We start from the raw sequence: 20,348 nt of genomic DNA on the forward strand, positions 1-20,348 counted from the left end.
CTTCATCCCAGTGTGCGGGCCTCTCACTATCGCGGCCTCTCGTTGCGGAGCAGAGGCTCCAGACGCGCAGGCTCAGTAGTTGTGGCTCACAGGCCTAGTTGCTCCACGGCATGTGGGATCCTCCCAGACAAGGGCTCGAACCCGTGTCCCCTGCATTAGCAGGCGGATTCTCAACCACTGCGCCACCAGGGAAGCCCCGGCAGGCAGATTCTTAACCACTGCGCCACCAGGGAAGCCCCGGCAGGCAGATTCTTAACCACTGCGCCACCAGGGAAGTCCCATGCATTGCTTTTTATTTTTTTCATTTTTTTTACATCTTTATTGGAGTATAATTGCTTTACAATGGTGTGTTAGTTTCTGCTTTATAACAAAGTAAATCAGCTATACATATACATACGTTCCCATCTCTCTTCCCTCTTGCATCTCCCTCCCTCCCACCCTCCCTGTCCCACCCCTCTAGGTGGTCACAAAGCACCAAGCTGATCTCCCTGTGCTATGTGGCTGCTTCCCACTAGCTATCTATTTTATGTTTGGTAGTGTATATATGTCCATGGCACTCTCTCACTTTGTCACAGCTTACCCTTCCCCCTCCCCATATCCTCAAGTCCATTCTCTAGTAGGTCTGTGTCTGTATTCCTGTCTTACCCCTAGGTTCTTCATGACATTCTTTTTCTTTCTTTTTTTTTTTTTTTTTTTTTTTTCTTGTGGCACGCGGGCCTCTCACTGTTGTGGCCTCTCCCGTTGCAGAGCACAGGCTCCGGACGCACAGGCTCAGCGGCCATGGCTCATGAGCCCAGCCGCTCCGCGGCATGTGGGATCTTCCCAGACCGGGGCACGAACCCGTGTCCCCAGCATTGACAGGCGGACTCTCAACCACTGCGCCACCAGGGAAGCCCCATTTTTTTTTTCTTAAATTCCATATATATGTGTTAGCATACGGTATTTGTCTTTCTCTTTCTGACTTACTTCACTCTGTATGACAGACTCTAGGTCCATCCACCTCATTACAAATAGCTCAATTTCGTTTCTTTTTATGGCTGAGTAATATTCCATTGTATATATGTGCCACATCTTTATCCATTCATCTGATGATGGACACTTAGGTTGTTTCCATCTCCTGGCTATTGTAAATAGAGCTGCAATGAACATTTTGGTACATGACTCTTTTTGAATTATGGTTTTCTCAGGGTATATGCCCAGTAGTGGGATTGCTGGGTCATATGGTAGTTCTATTTGTAGTTTTTAAAGGAACCTCCATACTGTTCTCCATAGTGGCTGTACCAATTCACATTCCCACCAGCAGTGCAAGAGTGTTCCCTTTTCTCCACACCCTCTCCAGCATTTATCGTTTCTAGATTTTTTGATGATGGCCATTCTGACTGGTGTGAGATGATATCTCATTGTAATTCTGATTTGCATTTCTCTAATGATTAATGATGTTGAGCATTCTTTCATGTGTTTGTTGGCAGTCTGTATATCTTCTTTGTTAGAAGCTTCATAAAATTAATAGACTAGTAAGTAGACTTTCCAACTGTAGACAATCCAGAAATTACAATGACTATAATTTAAAATGGGCATACTAGAAATAATCACAACTGAGAAAGTACACCAGCATATAATTATTCTTAGCTAAAGTTCTGTTGTCCATTTAATACAATTGTTAAAAACAAGAATATATATATAAGAATATATATATTCTTATATATTTTACCTTTTGTGATAAGTAATACAAAATTCAAAAATTCTAAATCTAACTTTTTGGTGTCCATATTGCTAGAAAATTTTTAATTTATTTATAAATTCCAGGTAAATAGTGGGTTGCCAACACATAATATTAACTTTTAAACATTATCTAATACACCAGATGTTTAAAAAAATGGAATGGCTTAGGAAAACTTGAGTAGGGTATAAAGAACAGTAAAACTGGGGACACAGAAAGTAGTCTGCTCTTATAAAAACAAATTTAGTCTAATTGATTTTTGTTATTATTTGCCTTAGCAGTACAGAAAGCTGATACTCTTTGACTATTACTTTCTTTAAAGGATAAATCTTATTTGATCACTTGAAATTTACAAGTTAATTATTTTGTTAGTGGAGAAAGAAATAAAGCTATTGAGATGTTTACTAGTATTTTTCTTTCATAATTGGTGAGTAAATCATTAATAGTTTCTCAATTTCTTAGAGTTTATTTGAATTTGGGGGGCTTTTGCTTTTGTTTTGCATAGAAAGAACTAAATCAAAAGCTGGTTTAAGCTAGTTTTTAATACATGTGTTCATATTTTGTTACTCTACAATTACATCTTTAAGTAAATTGACCTACAGATCAAATGCTGTCTCCAAAGCAGTAGTACTAACATTGAAGGAAAATGTAATTCTATTTGTATTCACATCGTTAGATTTGAAAGGGAGAATGTTAGTATAGTTTTCTTAGTAGATAATTGCCTGTTCTCAACTGAAAATAATCCACAGGAGATTCTATTAAAATCAGTGACTGTCTTTTTAATTGACAATAAATATCCTAGGTAAAGAAAAAAGTTTTTACTACTTTGGAGTTCTAGCATAATAGACAGGTATTTCTCCAGTGAAAACAGGAAAATGGCATAGCAGAACTGCAATGGGAAATTTCTGAGGTAGAAACCTTCGTTCATTCATTAAATACATATTGAGTACTTGGGGAATACAGAGATGAAAAATGAAGTCCTTGTCTTCCAGCTGCCTGCTGTCTAATGAACAAGAAAGATACGTTTTTCTGATTGCAGGTCATCTATGTAATAAGGGCAATTATAAAGATATACCTAAGGTGCTAAGGGGACTTGGAGAAGGGACTCTTAACTCAGCCTGGTGGCCCAGATATGATTCCCAGAGGAAATAACTCTTGAATTAGAGCTTATGTCACATAAAGCTAACCAGAAATGGGAAGATAAATAAGGCAGAAATAAATCAGTATATACCCAGGCAGGGCAGTATATGCCCAGAGGCAGGGCAAATCGTTTAGTAAACATCATGGGGGAGGGCATGGGGAAAGGTAGAGCATACACTGAGAGAGGGAGTAGCCCCTTCTCTCTCCAGTGTATGGTTGGATAGGAGGCAAAGGCTAGAGATGTTTAAATGCTTTTTTAAGCTTGTATTTAATCCCAAACACCATAGGTAGTGACTGATGAATTTTTTGGACTGATATGATTTGATCTGCACTTTAGAAAGATTATCCCAGTGGCATCATGCAGGGTGAGACTAGAAGCAGAAAGGTCAGGTAAGACCTTTAAAACTTCAGGAAGGGGCTAGTAACATAGGCAAGAAGTGAGGAGGGCCTGAATCAACTAATATTGATCAAGGGAGCAATATTGACCAATATCAAGTGAGTATCTTCTATTCCTGGCCCTGGGCATAGCATATATTCTGTATATTTCCATTAACAATCAGTTAAAAAACAGGTGAAGTTCATCTTAACTGGTGAAAATCAGAACAGTAGACTATGGGGGTGGGGTAGGGACGGACTGGAAAGGAGTGAAAGAGTGATGTGAGTATACTATATCTTGACTGAGGAGGTAGTTAAGAGTGTTTCCTTTATCAAAACTCATAAAAATTTATAATTAAGATAGGTGTTTTTCACTGTATGTGAACTTTACCTCAATTTTTTTTTTTTTTTTTTTTTTGCGGTACATGGGGCTCTCACTGTTGTGGCCTCTCCCGTTGCAGAACACAGGCTCCGGGCACGCAGGCTCAGCGGCCATGGCTCACGGGCACAGCCGCTCCGCGGCATGTGGGATCTTCCTGGACCGGGGCACGAACCCGTGTCCCCTGCATCGGCAGGCGGACTCTCAACCACTGCGCCACCAGGGAAGCCTTTTACCTCAATTTTTAAAAATGGCTTAGTAAAAAACAAAGAAGAATAGATTGTTTTATATGATAGAAAAATCTAGAAGTAAACCAGGCTCCAAATATGGTTGGATCCAAGTGCTCAATGTTATTGATATTAAAATTTTGTTTTCTCTTTGAAAAAAAAATGTATATCTTCTTTGGAGAAATGTCTATTTAGGTCTTCTGCCCATATTTGGATTGGGTTGTTTGTTTTTTTGTTATTGAGCTGCATGAGCTGCTTGTAAATTTTGGAGATTAATCCTTTGTCAGTTGCTTCATTTGCAAATATTTTCTCCCATTCTGAGGGTTGTCTTTTGGTCTTGTTTATGGTTTCCTTTGCTGTGCAAAAGCTTTGAAGTTTCATTAGGTCCCATTTGTTTATTTTTGTTTTTATTTCCATTTCTCTAGGAGGTGGGTCCAAAAGGATCTTGCTGTGATTTATGTCATAGAGTGTTCTGCCTATGTTTTCCTCTAAGAGTTTGATAGTTTCTGGCCTTATGTTTAGGTTATTAATCCATTTTGAGCTTATTTTTGTGTATGGTGTTAGGGAGTGATCTAATCTCATACTTTTACATGTACCTGTCCAGTTTTCCCAGCACCACTTATTGAAGAGGCTGTCCTTTCTCCACTGTACATTCCTCCTCCTTTATCAAAGATAAGGTGACCAGATGTGCGTGGGTTTATCTCTGGGCTTTCTATCCTGTTCCATTGATCTATATTTCTGTTTTTGTGCCAGTACCATACTGTCTTGATTACTGTAGCTTTGTAGTATAGTCTGAAGTCAGGGAGCCTGATTCCTCCAGCTCCGTTACATTGCTTTTTTAATCAAAAATTAATTTTACAAATGCAAAAGGACAAGATACCTGGTCTCATGACTTTCAGGAGTAAGACAAGCCATGCCAACTACGAAACAACCTTCTAACAGAGGGTTGGGGAGCCTGAGGAAGCAATGAAGAGCCTTAAGTGGCTTGCTTGGTGTCTCTGACTTGACATTGGCGGAAGGGCCCAGGGAGTACTTGGCAAGAAAGGCCATCTCACTGTGGCCTTGGATGGCTTCTCACCAAACTTCCTGCCCAAGCACCCACATGGCTACCCTACCCCTCTGATTAACACAATTTCCCCCTAGAATACCATAAACTCTGAGTCACCCAGAATGTGAGCTGCGTTTACAGGTCACTCATCAGTTTTCTGCTTCTTGGCAGAATCCCTCAGAGAAACGCAAGCATTGCTCAATACCCTGCCCTATGGCCTAGAAACAGCCTGCCCCCAGATCTTTCTCCCAGGAAGTATTGAGTCATAGATCCAATCAGCCACCTTGGAAGTCTCCTCTCTTTTTCATCCATCTTTCTCTAATAGCATAGGGTCAGCACTTACTGTGATAATGCATTATTCAAGGAGACAATCAGAAAACATTTAGTCCAGCTAGAAACATCTAGTTCAATTTGAGAGACAGGACACCCATGTAAGACTTAGGAGCACCTACATGTCTTCAAAAATATGCACTGAACTCCTTCCATATGCCTAACGCCGATCAATAAAGACATGAGACTCTGCCCTCACGTAGGTTTCTGACTGCCTGGAAAGATGGACTTTAAACAAACAAATAATTATTTTACTACAATTAGTAAGTGCTATGCAGGAAAAGTAAAAGATGTTTTGAGGGAGAACAAAATAGGGGCTCGGCTTTGGGGTAGGGAGAGGGTCAGGAACATCTCAGCTGAGCCCTGAAGGATGAACAGGACTTTTTTAAGTAAAAAAAGTGAGAGAGGGGCTTACCTGGAAGAGTAGAGAATCCCTGAAAAAGGGACCAGTTGGCACAAAGGCCCTGAAGTAGGGATGAGCCTTGTATTATCTGCAGAATGATCAGCAGCCTAGAGGGAAAGGGGGAAAGTGGCAAAAAATGGTCCATAAGGAGGCAGAGGGCACAGGGCACTATACACTTTATAAATCATCTGTAGCCTTATCTTAAGTGCAATGGAGAGTACTTGACGGCATAAAGCAGAGGAGTGGCAGAGATCAGGTCTGCAGTTCAAATGAATGGAATGTAACCAACCAATCAATTGCCTCATATACTCATGAAAATTAATTCATTTGAATCAAGCAAAGATCTTTGAGGTGCCTGTTGGAAACTTCCACTGGGTGTTTACAACATGAGAGAGATAAGATCTGCAACCTCTATGACAATTGTTCTATTTATCAAACATCTACCAGGTAGTAAATACTGGAAATCTAAATTGATCCCCTGGGACTTCCCTGGTGGCACAGTGGTTAAGAATCCGCCTGCCAATGCAGGGAACACGGGTTCGAGCCCTGGTCCGGGAAGATCCCACATGCCGCATAGCAACTAAGCCTGTGCGCCACAACTACTGAGCCTGTGCTCTAGAGCCCGTGAGCCACAACTACTGAGTCCATGTGCCACAACTACTGAAGCCTGTGTACCTAGAGCCGTGCTCTGCAACAAGAGAAGCCATAGCAATGAGAAGCCCGCGCACCACAACGAAGAGTAGCCCCCGCTCGCCGCAACTACAGAAAGCCCATGCGCAGCAATGAAGACACAATGCAGCCATAAATAAATAAATTGATTCCCCACCCACACTTTAGCCCAGAGTTGCTGAATATCTATTTAGGGAATTAAACACTTGGGTAAAAGATGAAGGTAGGTCGTTATAAGCCCCATGCCAGATTAGTGGTCCTGAAAAACTTCAGAGTTTCAGGATAGCTGGATTCCTGAGGAGACAGAAGAGTCAGAATCGAATACACAGAGATACTACTTCATACCTACTTTAAGGAAAAAAAAAAAAAGGTAAGTGTTGGCAAGGATGTAGAGAAACTGGAACCCTCCTGCATTGCTGGTAGGAAAGTAAAATGGTGCAGCCTCTGTGGTGGTTCCTCAAAAAGCTAAATATAGAATTACCATATGACCCAGCAATTCTACTTCTGGGTATATTCCCCAAAGAACTGAAAACAGGGATTCAAACGGACACTCATATGCCAACGTTCATAGTAGCATCATTCATAGTAGCCAAAAGGTGGAATCAACCCAAATGGCCATCAACACATGAATGGATAAACAAAGTATGGTACATCCATACAATGGACTATTACTCAGCCATACAAATAAATGAAGTTCTGGTACTGCTACAACATGGATAAACCTTGAAAACATTATGCCAAGTGAAATAAGCCAGACACAAAAGGACAAATATTATATGATACTACTTTTGTGAAGTATCTAAAATAGGCAAATTCATAGAGACAGAAAGTAGATCAGAGGTTACCAGAGACTGGGGCAGTGGGGAGGAATGGGAAGTTATTGCTTAATGGGTCCAGAATTTCTGTTTGTGATGATGAAAAAAGTGTTGAAACAGGCAGTGGTGACGGTTGCACAACACTGTGAATGTACTCATGCCACTAAGTTGTACACTTAAAAATGGCTAAAATGGCAAAGTTTGTGTTATATATATTTTACCACAGTAAAAAAAATTCAAGGGAGGGTGGGCTGGAAGTTTGGGGTTAGCAGATGCAAACAATTACATATAGAATGGATAAACAGCAAGGTCCTACTATACAGCACAGGGAACTATATTCAATATCCTAAGATAAACCATAATGGAAAAGAAAAAAAATAAGTGTTTACTACACAGATAAACAATTTTTTTAAATAAAATGGAAAAAAAATTCAAAAAAACTTAAAAGAAAAGAAATCAAATACTTAAATAGGACCATTTCCTCCATGTTCACTGAGCTCCTTCCAAATTGCCACTTTTCAGTTGCTGGTCCCCATGTCCCTCCAAAAAGCTCTTTTTACGTTTTGAACTCTATTCATCCTTTCAGCCTTAGTTCAAATGTAACTCAGAGAGGGCTTCCCGATCTCCCTACCCCAGTATTCTTTCATGTTGCCCATACCTTCCCTTCCCTTCCCTTCCCATCCCACAATTGCAATTAAATAAATATTTGTGTGATTATGTCTTTAATATCTGCCTTTTCATTAGGTTGTAAGCTCCAGAAGAGCAGGGACAGTCTTGTCCACTGTGTCTGTCTCATCCCCTGAGAGAGGATACAGCACCTAGCCCAGGGTCTGGCACATTGGGGATTCCATATATATTTTTACATAAATTAATTAATAACTAAATGAATGTGTGTGGTAGGATTGTTTTTAATTTTAATGCCTTTTACAATGCTTTGAGTTTGATTAAATTATTTTAAAACCAAAAAAAAGTACATCAGGGCTTATATCCCTGTGTTCTACCTTGTGAAGTCGTCAGCAGTCTCTTGGACCAGGAACCTGAGTGAGACAGTAGTACAATTTGTTTCCAGGTAGATCTGCTACACCACCAACCATTCCAATCTTGGTCTCTAAGTGGTAAGTTGTTGGGCTTACGATGGAACCCCTCTTCATTGTGGGACCAGACCTGCCAGCCCCCTATAGAGCATTTCACGTGTTCAGGTTAAGCAGCATCTATATTAGGACCAAAAAGTAAGGCATACTAATGTCAGAATGAGAAAGAGCGTTCACTCGTTTATTGGGAAAGCCACTTCTTTGATAAGCCTAGGTAAGTTTAGGTTTTATGCCATTCGTCAATGAAGGCACTTCCTAACTGAATGTCCCCATCTTAGCACTCTGCATCAACCTCAGTAAACAACATTCTGTGCTAAAAGGAAGCTAGACACATATCATTAATTTGGAGACAAGAAATACAAAAAGAAACTGATTTAATGAATTTGTCTTCTGGATGTGGACACCTGTGGGAACTGAAAGGTGTGATAATACAGGAAGAAGCACACAACTCACAACAGCTTTTATATAAACAAATTTTGTCCCATAGATCATTATTCTCTCAGCCCACAATCTAATCTTCTTTCTTTTTACTTTTCTATGTGTTACATATAAAATGCATAAACCAGAGTACAAAGCAAACGAGCAACTGTAGACATTAGGAGATTTTTTGACCATAAGGAAGAGAAAACCCAGTTAAAACGCGCTTAAACAATAAGAAAATCCAGAGGTATTGTGGACTCCAGGGTACACGATTCAGTCACTGACATTGCCACAAGGAACAGGTTTCATTTCTCTGTCCTGCAACCTTCAGGGTCGCCTTCATCCTACAACATGTTCCCCTCATTGCTTGTAGGATGGCTACAAGTATCCTTGTTTGTGTCAACAAAAGATTCTAAGTCCTTCCCTTCAACCACACTGGGATGAATTAGGACACATGCAGACCCCCAGGACCAATAATCATTGCCGAGGAAGGATCATACACTGATTAATCAGATTTGTCCCTGGGTTTTGGGGATGGAGAGGATATCTGAGCAAAACTGGGATTTTTGACAGGGAGAAGGGGTGGGGAATGGATGCTAGGTAGGCAGTCAAGAGTGTTCACTACAACTAGCAAATCAGAATTTGCCCACACCTTGAGTTACAAGTATTGTAGTAGTATTAGAGAAATATAAAACACTTTGAATTTCACACATCCACTAATCCACTTGTTCTTAACTCATGTAAGGGATAAGAACACATTCTCATCAGCAACAGTGGCTCATGACAGCAGTGATTCTTGGAAAAATCAGGAAGCCTGTGTGGTGTTCTTTATGTATACACGATAGTCCCACCTTCCTAGAGAAAGAATGGTATCTCTCCATCATATCAGAGGCCCAGTCCTGCATCTTAGCCATCCTCTCCAGTCCTGGGTTCATATTGAAATCTGCTTGGGTCCCACCCTAGTCCTTCCCAGTGATACAGAACAGCATTTCACCCATTTGGGAAATTTATTTTGGGAGTCCCAAAGTATATTTTGACATGACTAGTTCTGTGAGAGTTACTAGATGTTCCTTGGGGAAAAAAAAATTTCCATTCTTGCAGAAATCATGAAAGGACTATTTAAACTCTTAGCACTTGCAAAACTTGGGCATTTGTCATTATCAATTCCTGGGACAGCACATCTACTTTGCCTTTTGAAGATTAGGCCTTCGTAAGCAAGAAAGTGCCTCTGATTTTCACAGCAAAGAGGTGAGGCCTCATGCAAGGATATACAACAAGGGTTTGTATAGGGACTTGTAACAGGGATGCATTATTTTCTTCAATCAGTGGTTCTTAAACTACAATCAAGAATAAGGGTTGGGGGCTTCCCTGGTGGCGCAGTGGTTGAGAGTCCGCCTGCCGATGCAGGGGACGCGGGTTCGTGCCCCGGTCCGGGAAGATCCCACATGCCTCAGAGCGGCTGTGCCCGTGAGCCATGGCCGCTGAGCCTGCGTGTCCGGAGCCTGTGCTCCGCAACGGGAGAGGCCACAACAGTGAGAGGCCCGCGTACCGCAAAAAAAAAAAAAAAAAAAAAAGAATAAGGGTTGGGCTTCCCTGGTGGCACAGTGGTTAAGGATTCGCCCACCAATGCAGGGGACACGGGTTCGAGCCCTGGTCTGGGAAGATCCCACATGCCGTGGAGCAACTAAGCCTGTGTGTCACAACTACTGAGCTTGTGCTCTAGAGCCCATGAGCCACAACTACTGAGCCCATACGCCATAACTACTGAGACCATGCACCACATCTACTGAAGCCTGCACACCTAGAGCCCGTGCTCTGCAGCAAGAGAAGCCACCACAATGAGAAGCCCGTGCACCGCAACGAAGAGTAGCCCCTGCTCGACGCAACTAGAGAAAGCCCACGCACAGCAACAAAGACCCAACACAGCCAAAAATAAAATAAATAAAAATAAATAAATTGAAAGAAAAAAAAAGAATAAGGGTTGCCTTTCAAAAAGGCAGATTCCAGGGGCTTCCCTGGTGGCGCAGTGGTTGAGAGTCCGCCTGCCGATGCAGGGGACACGGGTTCATGCCCCGGTCCGGGAAGATCCCACATGCCGCGGAGCAGCTGGGCCCGTGAGCCATGGCCGCTGAGCCTGTGTTTCTGGAGCCTGTGCTCCGCAACGGGAGAGGCCACAACAGTGAGAGGCCCGCGTACCGCAAAACAAACAAACAAACAAAAAGGCAGATTCCAGATCTCATCCCAATCTCTGGCTGTGCAGCCTGGGAATTCGTATTTAAACAAACTCTCCAGGTAATTCTGATGCAGGTTGTCCGTGTGTTCTCTGAAATTGCTATCTACCTACCACATGCCTGCCTGTGACAGTAATCAATGTTGCCACGGCAGCAGCCAGTCTGAGCCACCTCCTGCTGCCTGCTGCCTGGGCAACAACTGACTTTTTGGGTCTCTTCCTTCTTTGCTAGTCCAAGGAGCCACTGTGAACAGCAGTTTTTCAATACTGTGGAAACTATTCAATTGACCCAAACAAAGAAACTGACTCATACTTGTACCATCAGGGATTACAAACTATGTCACCTCACCTTCAGAGCACCAGTCTTTTAACCCCCTTTCTTGGCTCCACTTCAGATGTCAGATACTAGCCCTCAATGATTACATTTCATTGGCACGAAGAGGGTGCAGTCCCTGAGACCCACACAGTTTTCCAAGCCTGCCACAAACTGGGGTCCTCCCTTATCCGGCATCTATAGCACTCTTGTAACAAGTGTCCTATTGGGTTAAAAGTAAATAAATCTCTCATTTGAGTGACGGATAGTTGAGTTCATTACTTTTACTTTCAGCAAACCCAAAACAATTATTTTCAACTAATTTTTTGGTCAGATGCTAACTATCTGAAAGAAAACCCATGCTAATAGAAGAGAAAATAGGTTAAGTACTAGGATCTGTATCTAATCCCTTAGCAGGTGTGGTAAACAGAATAATGGCTTAATCCCCAGAACCTGTGACTGTGTCGCAATTATAGAGCAAAGGAGAATTAAGGTAGCAGATGGAATTAAGTTTGCTAATCAGCTGACCTTAAATAGGGAGTACATGCCGCAGAGCAACTAAGCCCACGCACCACGACTACTGAGCTCGCGGGCCTCAACTAGAAAGCCCATGTGCCGCAAATTACAGAGCCCACATGCCACAAATACAGAGTCCACGCACCCTGGAGCCTGCGTGTCACAACTAGAGAAGAGAAAACCAGTATTCCACAACTAGAGAGAAGCCCACGCACCACAACGAAAGATCCAGTGTCCCTCAACAAAGACCCCGGGTGTGCAACTAAGACCCGACGCAGCCAAAAATAAATAAGATAAATAAATAATAAATAAATCTTTAAAAAATAATAAATGTAGAAGAGGGAAGGACAAGAGTCAGTGTCAGTGATGCAATGTGAGAAAGAGTTAGCTGGCCATTGCTAGCTATGAAGATGGAAGGGGACCATAAGCCAAGGAATACCTGCAGCCTCTAAAAGCTGAAGAAGGCAAGGAGACTGATTTTCCCTGAGAGCCTCCAGAAGGAATGTAGGAACATAGCTGGATAAGACCTTGATTTTAATCCGCTGAAATCCATTTCAGACTTCTGATCTCCAGAATTTAGATAATACTTTTGTGTTGCTTTAAGCCACGAAATATATGATAATTAGTTACATCAGCAATAGGAAACTAATACACAGGGAATTAGGAATGAAGACCAGAAACAGATACAGACTAGAGAGTCAAATAAATGTGGGCCTCCTTGCTCAGTGCATACTATAATACCTTTTCTCTAGTGGTGGTCCAGGGGAAACCCTTCATCCTATGAGTTTTCCAGGAGCCCTGCCTTTGAACCAGATAACCTGATTCAGAAAAGCTGCGGTGTTAAAAAATATATATATATTTTTTATGAGTTAAATTCATGTACATTTCTTTTTTGGTCCCTTCAATGTTGGTATTTCGTTTGCTTTTCCCTTTTTTTTCCTGAAGCATAACATAAACATATATATATGCAGAAAAATGCACAAATCATTTTCACGAAGTAAACACACTTATGTAACCACCACCCAAATCAAGATATAAAATATAACCAGAAGCTTCAAAACTCATCTCATGCCCCCGTCCATGCACTATGTCACCTTCCACCTCATACAGTATACATGCCTTTGTGTCTGGCTTCTTTCACTTATTAGTATAGTAGTAAGATGCATCCATATGTAGCAATTGTTTGTCTATTTTCATTGCTCTATAGTACTGCACTGTGTAAATATAAAATGATTCACCCATTTTTTTTTCAATTCATCCATTTTTTTAAGAGGAAAATTGTGGATTAAAAGTGGTTTCGGGGCTTCCCTGGTGGCGCAGTGGTTGACAGTCCGCCTGCCGATGCAGGGGACACGGGTTCGTGCCCCGGTCTGGGAAGATCCCGCATGCCGCAGAGCGGCTGGGCCCGTGAGCCATGGCCACTGAGCCTGCGCATCCGGAGCCTGTGCTCCGCAACGGGAGAGGCCACAACAGTGAGAGGCCCGCATACCACAAAAAAAAAAAAAAAAGTGGTTTCACCCCCTTCCAGATTTTTCGGACATTTTACCCACTAATAAGTAACTGTAAATAAAAAAGCAAGGATGAAACAACCTGAGTTTCCCAAATGTATTTGACCATGAAACTTTTTTTTCCCCTACAAAGCATCTTACAAGACTAATATTTTGTAGGACATGCTCCAGGAAACCATGGTCTGGAGCAATGGTTTTCAAACTGTGCTCCTCAAAGCTCTAAGTTCCCAGATAGTGACTCAATAGTGCATAAGGGATCAGAGTAAGATCAACCGGATCCCCACTTCTGCTTCAACACACCCTCCACTTGTATCTGCTTTAAGAAGGGAGTTCACATAGATGGGGTGTGTGTGTATATGTATTAACTGCCCATGTGTCTATGATTGAGAAAAGCGTTTGGTTGCTTTAAAAAATGTGTTTGAGGGGCTTCCCTGGTGGCGCAGTGGTTGAGAGTCTGCCTGCCAATGCAGGGGACACAGGTTCGTGCCCCGGTCCGGGAAGATCCCACATGCCGCGGAGCGGCTAGGCCCGTGAGCCATGGCCGCTGAGCCTGCGCGTCCAGGGCCTGTGCTCTGCAACGGGAGAGGCCACAACAGTGAGAGGCCCGCGTACCACACACACACACACAAAAAAGGTGTTTGAAAACCACATGTCTAAGCTCTAGGGGACCTCTCAGAAGGCCTTTGCACAGACCCAGGTTCCAAGCTACAAGGACTTCCTGACCTTATCCAAAGTTCACTGCTTTCACCATTGCTTACTTGCCAGGCTCTGTCCAAGAGCCATCTGCCCACTGATTCTGCCAGTGGTGTTGTGGAAGGGCTCAAAAGAGATCACTGACAGCTGCTCAATACAGATCAGGCAGCTTAGTCCACAGGCAGCTTCTGTCTATGGAGTCAGAGGCTGAAAATAGATCATTACATGCCACAGAAGTCTGAAATTGCTTCTAACCAGGCAGCATGGTATAGGGATTAAGAGCATGGACTCCAGAGCCAAACTCCCTGGCTTTGATTTCTGGCTCTGCTGCTAACTAGTTGTGACCTTGGGCAAGTTTCTCAATGCCCTCACATTTTAGTTTGCTCATCTTTAAAATGGAAGTGAAGATAATAATAGCATGTACCTCAAAGGCTTGATGAGAATGAAATGAGATCATGTTTGTGCAGCAGTTGAGACTGGGCTGGGCATCTAGGAAGCACGATGTAAATGTCTGTTAAATAAAATCAAAGTGGTTCTGCGAACTTATAGGTGGCAAAGCCCAATTCCATGCGTTTTAATTATTTTACTGTTCAATTTTTACCACCGCCCTCGAGATGAGGCGCTCTCTGTGGCCTCCCACACCCCTGAAGAGTTGAGATCACATGGCCCTCCAAAATGGTGTTACCAAACTCAGGATTCCTTGGATCAATAACATTTCAAAAGCAATTTTGGGAATTCACGTAGGGTGGCTATTTTAACTATGCCATTCAGGACATTAAAATAAACTGCCATCTACCATTACCACTATTTTATGAAAGGTAATTTTAAGACCAAAAAAAGTAGGAAAGACATAATCTCAGGAAAAAAGACAGGGTTTTAAATTGAGCTTAGTTAAAAAAAAAAAAAAATCACTACCCTGTTCTGGTTTTTCCATTTCATCTTGAGCCAGTGGCCAAGGGCCAAACCCTGTCTGTGACCCAGCATTTGCATTTGACTAACAGTGCTCTACAGGCCCTTGTGAGTGTCCCTGGACACATGGGCCATTAAAACTAAACACCCCCCTGAGTGTCCAAGCCTCAAAGCTAGTACTGAACACCCCAAACTGCAGAACTGAAGGCATTTGCTAATGATCCCATTTAGCACTGCTATGCTCAGAGGCGGGGGATCACAGGGGAATTGGGCAGAGTTATTTCAGTTGTTCGCGGTAGCATTTGATGGGGCCTTTTAGAACCACAGCTCCAACTCCAAGGAACCAAGAAAGACTGAGCTATCTGGGTGTTTTAGATAAAACCTCAGTCTTTCCACCTGTGTTTCATTGCTCTCACACCACTACCACACTCACAACACTTCTGACACCACAGGTGTGGGGTTTTCCCCCATGCCAAGCTATTCTTTGTGACACACCAGGGTGTTCTACAATTTAACTCAATCCTGACACCATCTACTAGAGACAGCGTCAGATCCCACAGGTTAAGGGCTCAGTCCCATGAGACCGCCCCCTCCCCCCATCCCCACAACCAAGATTCAGATGCCAATCACAAGTAGTAGGCCACCACGATACCCACACCTTCTGTCTGACTTGGCTACAAATTGGAGGTTCCCATGACGTCTTCCTCCTTGGATTCAATTATTTGCTAGGGTAGCTCACAGAACTTATAGAGACACACTTACTTACATTTACCAATTTATTAAAGGATACAGATGAACAGCCAGATGAAGAGATACATAAGGTGAGGTCTGGGAGGGTCCAAGCACAGAAGCTTCTGTCCCAGTGAATGCGGGGTGTATCACCCTCCTAGTACTTGCATGTGTTCACCAACCTGGAAGCTCCCTGAGCTCCATACTTTTGGGATTTTAATGGAGACTTCATCGTGTAGGCATAGCTGATCATTAACTCCACTACCAGCTCTTCTCCCTTCTTGAGGGAATGAGAGGCAGGGCTGAAAATTCCAAGCTTCTAATCATGGCTTGGTCTTTCCAGCTAGGTCATCCAGTCAGGTCATCCAGGAGCCATTCAGGACCCCACCCAGAGTTGCCTCATTAGAACAAAAAACACTCCCATCACCCAGGAAACTACAAGGGTTTTGGGAGCTCTGTGCCAGGAAGCAGGAGATGAGACCAATATGTGTTTTCTATTATCTCACACTGGGTGTGCAGACATAGTGAGAGAGGCCAGCTTGGGGAGTCAGGACACAGGGGCTGTCATGCTGGTCCTGCTGCTAACCCAACCGTGTAATGTTTGGTGAAGTCCTCAACCATTTGGAGACTTGTTTTTCTCTTCTACAAAATGGGGGCAGTAATGCCTGCTTTGTGTTTCTCAAGGTTGTTCTGGGAATCATATAAGTAATGGCTGTGAATATGGTGTTAAAGCACCCTAAAGGAATGCATATTTGTGACTCTCAGCCTCCACCCCCTTCTAGTCAGGGCCCCAAGTTTTCCCACTAAGTTTATACCAAGGATCTTTCCCTCCAGCCTGACACAGTACTTTCCACAGTACAACACTCCAGGGTAGACTCCAGGGCCTTGGTTTAGAGCAGTGGGGTTAAGGAGAAGCCAATTTTTTTCCTTCTCAGACTTCTGGTCCCCCAGGTCACTCCAGGATGGAGGGAGCTGCTAAGTATAAACACTCAGGAATCCACAAATACTCTTGGAATTCCAGCTTAGTGAGCCTGTTCAGTAATGCTTCCTGCTAAACTAACAAAGAGTGATAGCAGAAGAATGCTGGGAGACATTCCATCCCCTGGCCTCCAAAGAATCCTGGCAGCTCAACTTGTTATATCAACGTGTTATATCTGGAAGAAACTTTAGATCAGTGGTTCTTAATTCTGGCTAAACATTAGAATCACCAGGGGAGCTTTTAAAAAATACCCTTGCCCGGCTGTACCTCACACCAATTAAATCAGAATATTTGGGAGAGGGACCTAGACATCAGTATTTTTAAAGCTCCCCAGATGATTGCAATGTGCAACCTAGTTTGAGAACCACTGCTATACAGGATCCAGGTCAAACACCTCACTTTACAGAAGGAAAAACTGAGGCCCTGGGAGTTTAAGAATTTTGTCCGAAGTCATAAAACTGATTAGAGCTTGAGATATCAATTCAACAAGTTGATGATAATAACAGCTAATTTTTTGTTGAGCTTTTACTCTGGGCCAGAGTAAGCACCAAACACCTTACAAATATAATCTCAATAAATCCTAATGACTTTATGAGGAAATTGAGACCCAGGGAGTTTAACTAGTTTTCTCAAGGTCAAAACAACTGAACAGTGGCAGAGATTCCAGTTCAATTGTTCAACTAAGTTTGAGCAGCATGCAGATGACAAGACAGGGATAGGGCCCTGCCCTTAAGGAATTTACAGTCTACCTGGAGGGACAGGACACAGGTGAGCCAACATTTAAAACACATTCTGATAAGTGTTACAGTAAAAGTCAACAATGGAAAGACAAGGAAGGCACCTAACTCTGGGAAAAGTCAAAGAAGTCTTCTTAAAGGAGGAGGTATTGAAGAAGTCTTAAAAGGTGAATGAAAGGTAGTTTAGTGAAAAACGAAGAGGGAGAGAAAGTGGAAGCAGCCAGTGTAAAGAATGGTGAATGCTCAGAGCTATGCAGTAATTCATAGTGACTTGATAAGTGTATTTGGGTGGAGCTATCGCCAAGAGGTGAGATTGAAGAAGTACAGAGACTAGATCATTAAGGAGTTTAAAAGAGGGAAACATAGCAGGATTATAAATGGACAGTGGAAGGATACAAATGTATGTATTTAAAAGGTTATTGGAGGATATGATACCAAAAGCACAGGCAACAAAAGAAAAAACAGATAAAGTGGACTACATCAAAACTGAAAACTTCTGTGCATCAAAGTACACTCTTAACAGAGAAAAGGGGCAACTCATGCAATGGGACAACAAAAAACAATCTGATTCAAAAATGGGCAAAGGACTTGAATCGATCTCTCTCCAAAGAAGATATACAAATGGCCAATAGGTACATGAAAAGATGTTCAACATCACTAATCATTAGGGAAATTCAAACCAAAACCACAATGAAGTATCACCTCATAGCCAGTAGGATGGCTATAACAAAAAAATAGAAAATAATAAGTGTTGGTGGGAACGTGGAAAAAATTGGAACACTTGTGTATTGCTGGTGGGAGTGTAAAATGGTGCAGCTGCCGTGGAAGACAGTAGGGCAGTTCCTCAAAAAAGTAAAAATAGAATTACCATATGGTCCAGCAATTCCACTTCTTGGTATGTACCTAAAGGAATTAAAAGCAGGGTCTCGGGCTTCCCTGGTGGCGCAATGGTTGAGAGTCCGCCTGCCGATGCAGGGGACACGGGTTCGTGCCCCGGTCCGGGAAGATCCCACATGCCGCGGAGCAGCTGGGCCCGTGAGCCATGGCCGCTGAGCCTGCATGTCCGGAGCCTGTGCTCTGCAACGGGAGAGGCCACAACAGTGAGAGGCCCGCGTACCTCAAAAAAAAATAAAAGCAGGGTCTCAAAGAGATATTTGTCTATTCATGTTTATAGCAACATTATTCATAATAGCTGAAAGGTAAAAGCAACCCAAGTGACGAATGAATAAATAATCAAAATGTGGTGTACATATATACAACGGAACGTATTCAGCCTTAAAAAGGAAGAAAATTCTGGTACATGTTACAACGTGGAACCTTATTGTGCTAAGTGAAATAAACCACGCACAAAAGGACAAATAATGTATGAAGTACCTAGAGTAGTCAAATTTACAGAGACAGAAAGTAGAATGGGGCTTCCCTGGTGGCGCAGTGGTTGAGAGTCCGCCTGCCAATGCAGGGGACACGGGTTTGAGCCCTGGTCCGGGAAGATCCCACATGCCGCAGAGCAACTGGGCCCGTGAGCCACACCTACTGAGCCTGCGCGTCTGGAGCCTGTGCTCCGCAACAAGACAGGCCGCGACAGTGAGAGGCCCGGGCACCGCGATGAAGAGTGGCCCCCGCTTGCCACAACTAGAGAAAGCCCTCGCACAGAAACGAAGACCCAACACAGCCATAAATAAATAAATAAATAAAGCAAAACTGTCAAAAAAAAAGAAAGTAGAATGATGGTTACCAGGAAGGAGACAGGGAGATGGGTAATGGAGAGTTACTGTTTAATGGGTACAGAGTTTCAGTTTGGGAAGATGAAAAAGTTTTAGAGATGGATGGTGGTAGTGATTTCATAACAATGTGAATATACTTGATGCCACTTAACTGTATGGGTTAAAATGGTAAATTTTATATTATGTGGATTTTACCACAAAAAAATTATGGCAATAGCATTAAAAGATTAGCAGGTGAAAACTCAATGAGACCAGTTAAAAAGCTAATGCCCAGGGGCAAAGAACCCAATAAGAGCCTGATAATGTAAGACAGTGGCAGGGGAGACGTAGGGGACAGACACTAGAGATCTCTAGGAGGTGAGTGGCTAGCTAGATGGGGCGTCAGAAAGAATGAGGAGCCCCAAAACGCTACTCCCAAAGTCCTGACCTGAGGGAGTGATGAACAGTGGTGTCCATCACCAAGACAGGGCCCACAGAGTTGGTGGGGGAGGAACAGGTTTCTGAGAAGGTGGTGAGTTCAGCTTTGAACAAGCTGAGTTTGAAGTACCTGGAGAATATCCAGGTGGCAATATCTTAAAGGAATCAGATACACTACAAATTGATCTCAGAAGGTTGGATATTTTTTTTAAGTATGATAATAGTATTATGGTTATTTTTTAAAGTTTGTATCTTTTGTAGAAAATATGGGTGAATGGGGCAGGGCTGGCCATGGGGCAATGGTTGTTAGGGCTGAGGCATGGCACACAGAGATTCTTTATGCAATTCTGTCTACTCTGGGGACCGGTCAAAAATCACCATAATAAAAAGTTTAAAAAACAATAATAGCCCTGCTTGCCATTCCTGTAATGGCTGCTTCCTTGAAGGTGCTGTCACATGGAACCTCTTAGCCTCAGCATCCTGAACTGATAGAATTAAACAAATACCGCTTTCTTTGAAACCTTCAGCCTTTAAGAACGAGTCACCTCAAGATCTCAACATCATGATCTCAGTTTCAACACAATTGTTCCTAGTTCTCTTTTCATTGCTTTTGGTGCTGCCTGTTGTTGAAGCAGTAGAAGCCAGAGATGCAATCGCTCTCTTGCTCGGTGTGGTTCTCAGCATTACAGGCATTTGTGCTTGTTTGGGGGTGTATGCACGAAAGAGAAATGGACGGATGTGACTTTGAAGGGCCTCCTGAATCAAACCTTGCCCTGAAAACCTTTGTGCTATTGAGGTTCAGAACTGAGTTTTGGTGACTGAAAGTTCCCAAGAAACAGTAAATAGGGTAGTTCATAGTCTTGGTTATTTCCCTATAAATAGGAACAAATTGATATACTATGTTAAATGGAAAACAAAACGTTTTCTTCACAACAAATAATGCACTGAAAAATGCCTTAGAAAGGTCAAAGAAGTG

The 20,348-nt window shown here is 42.7% G+C and overlaps 1 protein-coding gene across 1 annotated transcript; it reads left to right on the forward strand.

Moving 5' to 3' along the window:
- Positions 1-19,934: 19,934 nt before the first annotated feature.
- LOC307051729 (small integral membrane protein 30-like) lies at positions 19,935-20,114 on the forward strand (the record flags this gene model as incomplete). The annotated part of the gene is made up of 1 exon (XM_079702267.1): positions 19,935-20,114. The coding sequence occupies one exon, from the start codon at positions 19,935-19,937 to the stop codon at positions 20,112-20,114; it is 180 nt and encodes a 59-aa protein (XP_079558393.1).
- Positions 20,115-20,348: the final 234 nt, after the last annotated feature.

Source organism: Hyperoodon ampullatus (assembly GCF_949752795.1).
Source record: "Hyperoodon ampullatus genome assembly, chromosome: 1".
In the NCBI taxonomy this organism is placed as follows: Eukaryota; Metazoa; Chordata; class Mammalia; order Artiodactyla; family Ziphiidae; genus Hyperoodon; species Hyperoodon ampullatus.